The sequence below is a fragment of the Anabrus simplex genome, chromosome 5 (assembly GCF_040414725.1).
Source record: "Anabrus simplex isolate iqAnaSimp1 chromosome 5, ASM4041472v1, whole genome shotgun sequence".
In the NCBI taxonomy this organism is placed as follows: domain Eukaryota; kingdom Metazoa; phylum Arthropoda; class Insecta; order Orthoptera; family Tettigoniidae; genus Anabrus; species Anabrus simplex.
The window spans coordinates 358,195,125-358,208,729 of record NC_090269.1 but is presented as its reverse complement, the minus strand read 5'-3'; the positions used below and the strand labels follow the sequence as shown (position 1 = coordinate 358,208,729).

At 38.6% G+C, this 13,605-nt stretch overlaps 1 protein-coding gene across 1 annotated transcript in view; it reads right to left on the bottom strand.

Annotated features, from left to right (window-relative positions):
• The window catches only part of LOC136874537 (sodium channel protein Nach), a 143,607-nt gene that overhangs the window by 18,224 nt on the left and 111,778 nt on the right, over positions 1-13,605 (bottom strand). The window contains exon 8 of the mRNA XM_067148174.2: positions 5,662-5,830. Within this exon, the coding sequence (XP_067004275.2) occupies positions 5,662-5,830 (169 nt within the window). The remainder of the gene's footprint in view (positions 1-5,661; positions 5,831-13,605) is intronic.

Genomic DNA, 13,605 nt, shown 5'->3' with positions numbered 1-13,605 from the left:
TCTAAATAAGTTAATGTATTAAACATTACATTGTATATTGTGTTAAAATTTGGATTCGGTCTGATAACGTGTTTTGAGAATTTTTTTTTAACTTGACGTATTGTTGAAACACGTTTAAAAAGGGCACTTCCTGCGTTCCATTTGTCATAAAAAATACTAAAGTACAAATTTAAAATTCCAAACGTTTGTGACTACCGTGAAATAAAATGAGGAAAATTATGGTGTAATTGGATTTTTATAGGCTTACTGGTTATATCATAAACATTTGAATGAGCATAATAGTTTGGTCGACAGTAGTAATATAACTTTCTTGTTTCTAACACTCTTCTAACCTACTACTATACAATATTACCTATTTAGACTACCGGAAATGTGGGTTAGAAGAATTTAAAATTACAGTGTGCTTGAAAATCTACTACCGTACATTACAGAGATTACAAATAAATGTATCCGAGTATCAAAAAAATTTACAAATCCATAACAAAATAATCTTAAATTATTGTACTTTCTGCGACCTAGAGGTGGAATAATGCTCGTAGTTTCTCTTCCTTCTTTAAACTGGGGCAGAATTATGCCTTGATTAATACCTACGAGGGCTATTTTTTTTTCAAGGTCCGATTGGTCACGAAATGAAACAGCAGTACAAATTTGACACTTTTCTATTAGTAACACTTACTGATACATCACAGCTATTTTTCAACATAGTCGCCTGGGAGATTGAGACATTTGTCGTAGCGTGGTACCAACTTGTCAATGCCCTCTTGATAGAACGTCGCCACCTGCGCCTGTAACCATCTTTGTACGCCGGTCTGCAGCGCCTCGTCGGTGTCAAAACGCTGTCCTCCTAGCCAGCGTTTCATGTGAGCAAAGAGGTGAAAATCTGATGGAGCCAGATCCGGACTGTATGCTGGGTGATCGAAAACGTCCCACTGGAAACGCTGCAGGAGGTTCGTGGTGGCAGCTGCAGCGTGCGGCCGAGCATTGTCATGGAGGAGGACAATGCCTGATGACAACATCCCTCTCCGCTTATTCTGAATTGCCCGTCGTAGACGTTGAATAGTCGCACAGTATGCGGCTGCAGTGATGGTGGAACCACGTTCCATGAATTCCACCAACAGAACTCCTTTCCGGTCCCAGAACACAGTAGCCATACACTTTCTGTTGGAGAATGTTCACTTGAATTTCTTTGGCTTACTCGGGGAGTGCGAATGCATCCACTGTTTGGATTGCTCTTTTGTTTCTTCCATTTCAAAATGAACCCATGTCTCGTCCCCTGTGACAATTTTGTTCAAAAAATCCGGTCCTTCATCATGGTAGCGCTGGAGAAACGCTAAAGCGGCGCCCATTCGCTGTGTTTTGTGACGGTCAGACAGCATCTTCGGAACCCATCTCGCACAAAGTTTGCGGTACTGAAGTTCTCACTCACAATTGTGTAGTGAGCTGACCTGGAAATTTCAGGAAACGAAGCACTCAACACAGAAATTGTGAACTGACAATTTTCTCGAATTGCCTGATCCACACGCTGAACAAGATCATCGGTTGACACACGCTTCCTTCCCTGGCCGCCTGCATCATGGACGTCTGTACGCCCTGCTGTAAAGTTCCTACACCATTGTCGCACTTTGCTTTCGCTCATGCACGTTTCACCATACACACGACTTATTCGGCGATGAATTTCGGCTGCATTGCACCCCTCAGCCTGAAGAAATCGAATTACACCGCACACTTCACACTTGGCGGGCGAAGCGATCGTTGTAGCCATGTTTACGAGCGCGCTGCACGTTCACAACTGACGGGACTGAGGTGAGGCGCATAACGGTCATTTCAGAGACGTTGCGCAACACATCTGCGCAGCGGTTCATCATATATTCGCGGGCGTTTGACTGTCACGACCGATTGGACCTTGCAAAAAAATAGCCCTCGTATGTTTTTAGTTGTTCGTAAAAGGTTGATTCTCAACTCACTATCGCCTTTGTGAGTCTGCCTGTCATTACAGAGTCGGATTTGAAGTCGTGTTATATTTTCGTATTAGTTTTAAATGTTAAATGTCACGCCATCTAAAGATCCACTAGTTCTGTATTTCATGACTGAATGGAGGCTAATTAGAATAACTAACAAAATGAACTCTAAAAATACTAAACTAACTGCACCTTACAACACTCGAGCCATAGAACTGGTGTAGCACTGTCTATTATGGCTCTCGGTGACGTTAAGCGCATCATTCAATAGCCAGGGCAGCTCCAAATACTGTATTTGGCAGCTCTCCAGAACAGCCTATCTCACCTGTGAGTTATACTGGAAAACCCCAGTGTCAAGAAACGCGACAATTGCGGAAGGCAGTTTTGTATACGTATCGGTTGTGAAACTTGAAACTCCACTTGATCTGTGCTGGCGAAGAACGCAACAGCAAAGCGCAACTGCAACTGTTATTTTCTCGCAACAGTTTCATTCGACAACGGTTGTGTTCCGGAAACTGTTGCGATAAAACGGTTGTGTTGTATCTGTCCCAGCCCTAGAGACGTCCAACGTGTAGATGTAACACTAATTCAACCATTTATCTCGTTTGACTACCCTCTATCAGAACTCATGACCCCAATTCAACACTGACTAAAGATTAATGATAATTTCAAGTTAGTCTGGATCTTATTGCGACTTGACCTGGACGTGGAAACGGTGCACATGTATGTATGCAGAATTGGGAAGTAATTAAGTAAAAGTAATCAAATTTACTTGTAACAAAGCTTTCTTTTTTAGTAATTTTTACTTGTAATTATTATTTCTGCAAAATGTAATTTTTAATTTTAATTTACTTCTCAAAATAGAATTGTAATCATTGTATTCTAGTAATCATTACATCCTAATAATCAATGCATTCTAGTAATTTTGACATACATTGCATGGAAGCAGAAATGGGAAAAAATTAGTGATGATGCAGGTCACTATTTCAGTTCTACTACAGGAGAGCCAGTAGCTTCACCCGTGCTAGATGATGTACTTTCTTACCTCTCCAATACCTCCAAATCATCAAACGTATTGTACAGTATCCATCACTGGTGGGAATGTTCTTGAAACTTAACACAGGTGTTACTTTTAGTGCTGAAAGGACACTCTTCAAGGGCACTATACGCTCCAGTAAGACCATGAGTTGCTTCAGAGATGAGTTGATCTTTGATTTGAAATGAGTGATTAGGAATTTTGAAACTAAATTAGATGTGCTAACATCTTCTCCCCTGCTCAAGTTACATCAAAAGCTGTCAATACTTTAGACTTTCATTTGTCCTACTCTTATATACCCATTCTTAAGTACACCTACTAAATTTATGCCAGTAACATTTTTTCAAGATGTAGATATCCTAATCAAAAGTGCTCACAAGGAAATTTTGCAACTCCTTAGCAAATGCAAGGGTCTGGGTTTATTTAAGTTGAGATGGGAAGCATTTCTTCAACATATCATAGCTGCTTTCAACATCTAATAAGTACATCGACCGTACTTGTGAATTGGTTCATGAAGTTTTAAGCTGCATGCATCAACTTAACTTGGAGACAGATTTGGAAAGGCTTATTTTGTATAGCAGGCATGTCAGTGTAAAGCTAGAAAAGAGTGACAAGAAAGAATTTCAATCCTGGTGTTCCCTCTTACACAAGAGGAAAGGTGTCATTCTTTAAAATGAGTGAGTGTACGCCTGGTAATAAATGAACGAGCAAGCCTGATGATCTGGGAAGTGGGGAGTGGGAAGAAGCCATCAACATGTAATCTAACATCAGTGCTGTTAGAACCATACCTGGCTGGTCCAAAAAATGATAATCACTGTCAGCAATGCCACAGTGTATATGAAACACTTGGGCATGTTTCAGGTTTTTATTCGTATGGCAAATCAGTGAGGATGATCTGCCATTGCTAATTCTTTAAGAGATAAAAGTTTCTTCATGAAGAAGTCGATAGAATCTCGGAAACAGGCAACACAAGGCGTATCGACATGACAGCTATCAACCCTGAATCCAAAATAGGTCCCATTATACACTCAACTGTAAGAACAGAGTCATGCCAAGAACAACCATCTGATGTGGACACCAAGAAATGCTCCATTTATAATCCAACCATTCCTTACTATAATTCAGAGTATCAACTCGACAAGATTCAGGTCATTGGTTTGATAATTGGTGCAAGAGGTACAATCCCAGGTTTCTTTGCAAAGTTCTGGAATTACTTCCTTCTGGATAATGCCTTTCTTCTAAGATTTACAATTAGTGCTCTAAAAGGCTCAATTGCAATCTTATGCAATAATTTCCACTAACTCTACAAAGTCTCTAAGATTTTTCAAACCCTCTTATTTTTTAATTATGAAGTTATAGTGTTCAGTAGGCTTTGCCTTATGACAATCATCCCTTCCTCCAGGGGTTGGAAAATTTATTTTTCTTCAGTTAATAGCTCCTTGCTAAAAGAGATTAAAAACATTTTCTAAAATGATCAATTTTATTAAATGATCCAGGATTATCAGTCTCTGCTAACAGAAATTTAAAAATATTCCCAAAAAGATGGAGAGCAATACAATGTGTGTACCTTTATTAGGAAGTTTAAGTTGTTCAGAAATGAGCAGCGGTTTTCTCGACAATGTGATGTCACACTTGCACAGTCTATTGTATTTCTAGTTATCATGAGAATTGTATAACCATTTAATGCTTATAAGAATCTTTTAAAAACAGATGATGGCTTTGAAATGGAAGACCAAATTTAAAAAAGTTACATTCAGTTTTATAAACTTACGAGCAGTCTTCTGAAAAATATGGTTGGTATAATCTGAAACCACAACTGGTGTAAATACAGGTACCACAGTATGATAGATTGATGTATTTAGTGTGCAAGAGTTTTCTACTGATGTCATAACATTATGCTTGCTTTCTGCCAATTTTTTTTATGTATATTATACTTCTGTCCCAGTTCTTTTGGAGGAGGATTACATTAACCCTAAGTCTGAGTCAAATGACAATATGAAAAGTTCAGAAAGAAGGCAACAAAGCTGAGGGGAAAAGACTTAAGATCGTGCCTCAAAATATTGTGATTAATTTGACCAAGTGTGATGAAGGGAACCTTTCTGCAATGCTTTGAATACCATAAATAAATACCTACACTGCATAAGCTGTGAAATTTCTGTGAGCAGGAAACAAATTTTAAAGAGTGTAAAGAAATGAACATCACAAATTCTTAATACCAAAGGCATCTCAATTTTTGTGTACCTTACATGGACATGTGGAAAGGGATAGTATAAACAGGTTTATTCTGTTAGTTTTCATATTTTGTCAACAATATTTTAAGCTATCAGTAAAAAACTTAATTTTCATTGTAATGAGATGAGATGGTTTTAATAGAAAAAAATAACAATTTTTTTAAAGAATGACATTACATACAATGAGTTTCATACTGAGTTCTGTATTGATGTCAACTATACATACACAAAGAAATGCTACAGAAAGCCAAGAATAACAGCAGAGAGGATTTGTCATGCTGACCACACAGCACCTCATAATTTGCAGACCTTTGGGCTGAGCAGTGGTCACTTGGTAGGCCAAGGCCCTTCGGGCCTCTTGTGCCATGGATTTTCCTTTTAGTAACAAGGAGAAACAAAGAAAAGAATAATAATTAACTACTTTAAATATACTTACGACAGTAATGAATGACCATATTTTTCATTTGTCAAGGGTGCTGATGTAGTTTGAACATGATATGCTGAATCTGAACAGGCAGGTAGACACTGATGACAAGTAATTGATTCTTCACGTTCCACATCAAGGCCTGGGACATTATCTGGTGGACGAAGTGTAGTCCATTTCTCTATATCAAGAATATACGTTTAGACAATTACCTTAGATTATGTCTTATTATTAAAAATTCAAATAAATTCCAATCAATCAATCTATCAGTCAATCACCACTGATCTGCACTTAGGTTTGTCACTCAGGTGGCAGGTTTCTTTTCAATTGTTTATGTGGTCTTTCTTAATTCCTAAGTAGTTGGAAATTTATTGAACATCTCCCTTGATACATTATTGAAATCCCTAATTCCTGAATTCCAACTTCATATTTATATGATGTTTCTTATTTTTAAAATTTCATTCCAGCTTATTTGTCAGTCAGTCATTGATCTGCATTCAGGGCTGTCACCCAGGTGGCAGATTCCCTTTCAGTTGTTTACATAATTTTATCTTAAATGATTTCAAAGAACTTGGAAATTGATCAAACATTTCTATTAATAGATTATTGCAATTCCTAATTCCAATAAATGAATATTTGCCCCTATTTGTGCTCTTGAATTCCAACTTTATCTTAGTGTACGAATACCATTTCATGCTCTCTCTCCCCTGATGGCTCAGAACATACTGGTTAGTCAAGCAGCTCATCTCCTTACTCCCAAGTCTTCCCATCCTGAAGTTTGCAACATTTTCATAACTCTACTTGTTATGGCATACTATAACCTTCATTTTTGGGTCTGTATTGACAAGATATTATTGAAATGTTTAACAGATACCATGAGGTTCCTCCTATGCCATACAACTTGTAATCTTATAGATTACATAAGTTTATTTTTCTTAATATTTGAGACATCCTCAACCATAAAAAAAATTTGTTAAGATTAAAATATAATATTAGACTGGCCATGGCCTATGTGGCTCAGGTGGCAGCATGCTGGCCTCTCACCACTGGATACCGTGATTCAAATCCCGGTCACTCCATGTGAGATTTGTGGTGGACAAAGTGGAGGCAGGACAGGTTTTTCTCTGGGTACTCCGGTTTTCCCTATCCATCTTTAATTACAGCAACACTCTCCAATATCATTTCATTTCATCTCTCAGTCATTAATCATTGCCCCAGAGGAGTGCGACAGGCCTCGGCAGCCGACACAATTCCTATTTATGATTTTTGTGATTTAATGGTTTCATCCTAAACATAAGGATTTTGTGTATTGGAAAGGTGGTTCTTCAAATATATTATAAATATAATAATTTATTACTCTGAACTCCAATACAGTTGAAAAATGAGATTTATAACTTGTAACAATTCCTATCCTCGCCGCAAGATGGGGGCTTCATTCATTCTATCTCTGACCCAGTCACTGACTGGAAAACAGGTTGTCAGTTTTCATTTTCACTAGACTGGCCATTGAGAGTGTTCTTATACATTTAACATTTGTTTTTAATCTTCCTTGTAGAGTTTTTCTCGGTGAAAAAAGTCCTTCTCACTTACTAGCACCTTAAAAACAATGTTAACTAAACATACACATTTAAATCTAAAACACTTATTAAAACACACTAAGTTCATCTTGTTAAAAACTGGGCTTGTGATTACATAAAATTGAACATGTTTTTTAATGTACAACTCTTCAGTAATTTGCTGAATGCACAACTGATGTTTTTGTTGTAGTCTTATTGCAAGCTGTAGGGAAGAGGGGACTTCTCAGGATGTGTTGTGAACCAATATGGAACTGGTATACCAATATTTAAGAATCTTGGTAGATGTATGATGTTCAGATATTACAGAAGTCTCTCTCTTCCTTCACACAGCTGGCTGCTTTTAGTAACTTCATACACTAGTCTCCAAAAGTTAAGCATAAGTTACAAGTAAGCAGGGTAACAGGAAACAGACCACAAATCTAACAACCTACCAACCTTACATGTTCGCTCTGTATAGGAAAGGAGTGTTCCCTGCTTTGACTAGCGGCGTAACTGCAAGGTAAACACAGCCAGTGCCTGAGCCCCATATTCCCTCACTCGTGTTTGCCTTGTTATAGTGTGCAGAGTGTAGCCTCGTGGTGAACGTGACAACATAATGGCATGACGATGCCATTTGGATCCTGTTTTGCAGGGTAGAATACTCGGCCGCCTGGAAGCAGGCTAGACACAAACCGGAGTCGCCGTATCCTTGAATGTGCCACAAAGCGTCATTTCCAGGCTTTGGAGACGATTTCAAGACACAGGAGATGTTAGTCATAGGCCAGTACCAGATCGACCAAGGGTAACCACCTCACATCAGGACCGATATCTGACCTTAACCTCCTGACGAAATTGTAGTGCACCTGCAAGACAATTGTTGGCGGAGCTTGCAGCCATCTCAGGGGTTGTCGTTTCCCGGCAAACTGTGTACCGGAGGCTCAGAACAGTAGGGCTGTTTGCCCGATGTCCAGCGGTGTGTGTCCTGCTCACTCCATGTGCCCGTTTACTGTCGAGCCGTCAACATCAAAACTGGACTATGAATAAATGGAGGCATGTGCTCTTCACAGATGAATCCTGCTTCAGTTTGCAGAATGAATCCCATTGCACATTGATCTGGAGAGAACCAGGTAGCCGATACAACCACAGGAACATTGTGAAACGGGACCAGTATTTTGGTGGTGGCGTCATGCTGTGGAGCGGCATCATGTTGAATGGCCGTATGGTCCTGCATATCTTCATGGGTGGTCTGAAGAACACTGTTAACGCTTGGAGATACAGGGATAAGGTACTGAGACCACATGTTTGCCTCTTCAGAGGTGCGGTTGGTCCAGACTTCCTCTTACTGAACAATAATGCCCGACCGAACTGTGCTGCTGGAGGATGAATTTCTGGCTGGGGAAGACATTCATTCCATGGACTGACCAGCAAGGTCTACGAATCTGAATCCTATAGAACATGCCTGGGATGCATTGGGGTGGTGAACTGCATCCCGTCAGCCTCCACGAAGGACGCTCCGAGACCTTCACATTGCCCTTTAGGAGGAATGGGATTAACTGCCACAAGAGCTCTTGGACCATCTGATAGAGAGCATGCCATGCCACTGTGAAGCATGTGTGGCTGTTAGGGGTAACCATACACCCTATTAACAGGATATTATTGTTATGGAAGACATTGCCAAGTTTTGTTAGTTGTTGTCAAAGGTGTACCTTAGATATCAGAACCTTTCTGACACTGTTTTCTGGACAATTTGTGTGACATATGGTGTGTGATTCAGCTTCCGTTTGTTCAGCAATCTGTCTTGCCATTCCTATCAGGTGGTATGACCTCGTTTAGTGATTATGCTTAACTTTTGGACACTAGTGTACTACACCAGATGAATAGCAGCGGCCGACAGGGCGGGTAGTGGAATTAAGAAGGCTGTCAAGAAGGGTGTCTTACTCCTGTGAGAAAAATGTCAAGAACAAGCTCTTCGCTGCTTAGCATGGAAGCGGAAGAAAATGATAAGGTGTTATAAGCATAGCAGATCACGATGCATCAACACAGTAATTAAAACTGAGAGAACATTTCCTCTTGGTGAAACTTACAACATGATTTTTCACCCCATTTTTTCACCACAGCATTGTCTGCTATCCATCTCACAACTTATTGAGGTTTTGCAGTTGCTTACAGTCCTATCCTTTGCCATATGCCTAATCTGTAATTCTAGTTCTTTACTCATATCATTTATATATGAGAAAATATAAAGGTCCAATAATACTCCCTTGCAGAAGTATCACAAAGGAGCACTACATAATCAGATAATGTTTCACCTACTCTAATTCTCTGAGTTCTCTTTTCCAGAAATTTTGCTACGCATTCAGTCACTCTCGTGTCTACACCAATAGCCTTCATTTTTATCAGTAACTTTTGTAACTTTTTGCAAATATTTTTATTATTATAGGAAAATTTCAGTACCGTACTTTGCTAGTATTAGTCACCTCTACATGGACATTATTATCCTTATGTTCAACTATCTTTATATAATGTTGACTGGCTAGTCAGGAAACAACAAGGTCCAGAGGATAAAATGACATGGAACGTCTCTGCTGTTTGTAACATGTGGTAAAATACAAACTCGTATCCACATACCGAGGTGGTGCAGCTCTTTTCAGGCACACCACCCAATGGAGGTGAGCTGCATGCACCATTTCAACCACATACCAGCCCTCTTGCCATTCTTAAATTTCTGGCAGTACTGGGAATCGAACCTCGGCCCTTGAGGTCGGTAGCTAATAACACTAACCATTATGCTACGGAGGCATGTTAAGAGTAGTTGAAGAGTTTCTTGACATGCTGATCAATTTCTAGCCTCAAATAAGGACTTTCCAAAAGTATGCTTATCCAATCACCCCATCTCATAGGTGTTTGTCTCCGTCCTAGTACCTCCCTTATACCACAATTTTCTCCATAGCTTCCTGCTTGAAACATGGCCTAAGTATCTGAAGAATGCTCAGTCGATCTTCTCGACGAACCGGTCCTAGACTCCAATCTCCTCAAGAACCAGAGTGTTGGATCATCCAAGATATATGCATGACTCAACGGTAGACCTGCAGTTCCAGCACTTCTGTCATCTTCCTGTCAGCTATTTTAATGGTCTTTGTCTCAGCGGTATATGTGCTGGTCAGAAATATCGACACATTTACCAATTTCAGTTTTGTGTTCTTGGTAATGGTCCTGTTGCTCCACATCTTGCTGAGTTTGGCAGTCCTCTCATCCAAGCAGCCTCCATTGTTTGAGATGAGAATTACCTGGTAGATGAATTTTCCCACCACCTCAAACCCAGCTACTCTACTCATGTGTGCCAGATTGTTGTTGCCCTGTCCACGACCATGACTTTTGTCTTTGGGCCAATTAACGATCATTAAAATGTGCTTAAAGAATTGGATGATTAAGGCTGCTATCAAGATGACAGAAAAGTTAGTTTATCAACAAGCAACACACTTCTACCCTACAAGCCTACTAAAATGTTCCAAACTGCCAGTCCTCAGTCATGTGTGCCTCATTAATCAGATTGTTTGTATTATTTCTGGGTTCCTAGTTTACAGTTTGAATACAGTAGTGCATGGCCTCTGGAGAAACCTGGTGCTGGTCTTTTGAGTTGACGTCCTTAGGCAACCTGTGCCTGTGATGATGAGGCACACCCAGGATGATATCTAACATTGAAGACAACATGTACACCCAGTCCCAGAGCCAGAGGAATTAACTAATGTTAAAATACCCAATCCAGCCTGGAATTGAACTCAGGACCCCATGCACCAAAGACCAGCATGCTAATTAGCCATGGAGCCAGACTCCTAGTTTGCAGTGAAACATACATATAATGAAAATGTAAACCTTCCTTTTATCAAGTAAATATCATAACATCAATTAATGTTGCCATTGATGCTTTCACGACTCGTACTTATAGACATGACACTGTATTCATACGTTCCTCATCGCCAGATGTTTCATTCCAGGCTTGTGTCAATGTCATATGTTACGTACACATGTTATGTGAAACTCTTAGACTGATTCTGATGATTCGGTTAGCTTCCGCTTCGAACACTAGCGCTGTGCCACATCTGGGGAGCCATCTGGTGGTGAATGAACATACCATTACCATTTCTATTATTACATCTAAATTTAAGGAGTCATTGTTTAAGAATCCTCTCTCATGGACAGTCAAAATTTTCTTCTAATGACACAGAGCATAGTTCTCTGCAAAACGTAGAGAATTTTACCTTATTTTCTTGACACGGCATACAGTATCATAACATCAATTAGTTTATTTTCCAGCAATGTGTAGTTCATTATACAGCAATACATACCTTGTTTTGAGGTAAATTCCAAACTGAATAACAATATGATATAAATTCTTGATTTTATCATTAAAAAAAGTTTTTTTCTTTTTTACAGGTTGCTTTACGTCACACTGACAAAGATAGGTCTTATGGCCACAACGGGATAGGAAAGGGCTAAGAGTAGCAAGGAAGTGGCCATGGCCTTAATTAAAGTATAGCCCCATTTACCTGGTGTGAAAATGGGAAACCGTGGAAAACCATTTTCAGGGCTGCCAACAGTGGGGTTCAAACCCACTATCTCCTGAATACAAGCTCACAGTTGCAGGCACCTAACTGCATGACCAACTCGCTTGATGTATTTTTTCTTTTATAGGTTTACTGATAAGGAATCTTGAAAAATAACTTTACTGAATAAGTAGATTTTCAAACCATGTTTCTGCTTCAAGAGATGTATTCCAATATTACTATTAAAAAATTCCAGGATTTTTCATAACTTTAAACATATTTTTTAACGAAGTGTCTATGTATGAAATCACTTTCTCAGCAAGAGTCTGATTGCAGTTTTATACAATGGTGAATGATAATAAATTTCTCTCTCTACTAATGACAAGAAAAATAATTTGTTTGGAAATAAGAATTGTGAGAAGGGTGATAACATGGATTTCAAGTCAAAAATGTAAATTACTAAGTAGGTTAACATAGTAGAGTTGTGACCAGGATTTTCACAAGTATGTTAAAAACTACAAATCATTCTATCAAATAATAATAATAATAATAATAATAATAATAATAATAATAATAATAATAATAATAATAATAATAATAATAATAATAATAATAATAATAATAATAATAATAATAATAATAATAATAATAATGTTATTGGCTTTATGTCCCACTAACTACTTTGATGGTTTTCGGAGATGCCGAGGTGCTGGAATTTAGTCCCACAGGAGTTCTTTTACATGCCACTAAATCTACCGACACGAGGCTGACATATATGAGCACCTTCAAATACCACCAAACTGAGCCAGGATCGAACCTGCCAAGTTGGGATCAGAAGGTCTATCGAAGAGTTCTTAGGGTGGCTAAGATAATGCACAATGATAAGAAAGTTAAAGAGTCGTGCAAAAAATCACTAACCATATGGAATGTAATCAAGGGAGAAACCAACAGACACGCAGTTGGAAATAAAGTTGCTGCCATACAAAATTATAAGGGAATACAAATGAATGACCCTCATCATTTGGCTAATTATATAAATGATTTATTTCTATCCTTACCATACAAACTTGAAAATGCAAATAAATCAGATGTATTACCAGAACTCTCAACCTTTGTGCAAAACTCTATGCAATTAACTCCAGTAACAGAATTGGAAGTTCTTAAAATCATATAGTCTTTGAAGAATAAAACTTCCACGGGTGTAGATGAAATTCCCATAAAACTCGTTAAAAAATGTACTCCTTATCTGGTACAGCCTTTAACTTATCTCATCAAAGCATCATTTTCTAGTGGTCAGTTTCCCTCTTAAAAATAGTTATCCAGTCTTTAAAAGTGGAAACTTACATGATTTACATAATTACAGACCAATATCAATACTTACTGTTATTTCAAAAATATTTGAATGTGCTATGGAAGATCGGCTTACTAACTTGCTAAAAAATGCACAACACGGGTTCAGCGTTGCCAGAAGTACTTGGTCTGCTTTATCACATTTTACACAGTTGGTCGTAAATGCTCTTGATAATGATGAAACTGTGATAGGACTACTGTATTTCTTGACCTTTCAAAGGCATCTGATTCTGTTGGTCATGAAATATTGTTGCATAAATTATATCAGACTGGGGTTAGAGGAATTTTTAACGACTAGTTTAGATCTTACCTGGATAAACGATCCCAGTTTGTTGAAATTACACACTGTAACAGTAAAGGGTATAATGAGATATATCAGGTGAAAAACAACTTACATATTCTGCAGGGTAGTATTTTGGGGCCTGTTCTTTTCTTGATCTATGTGAATGATCTTCCTACAGTATTGAAGTAGAAACAGAAGAGGCCATTCTAGAGGCAGCTCGTAA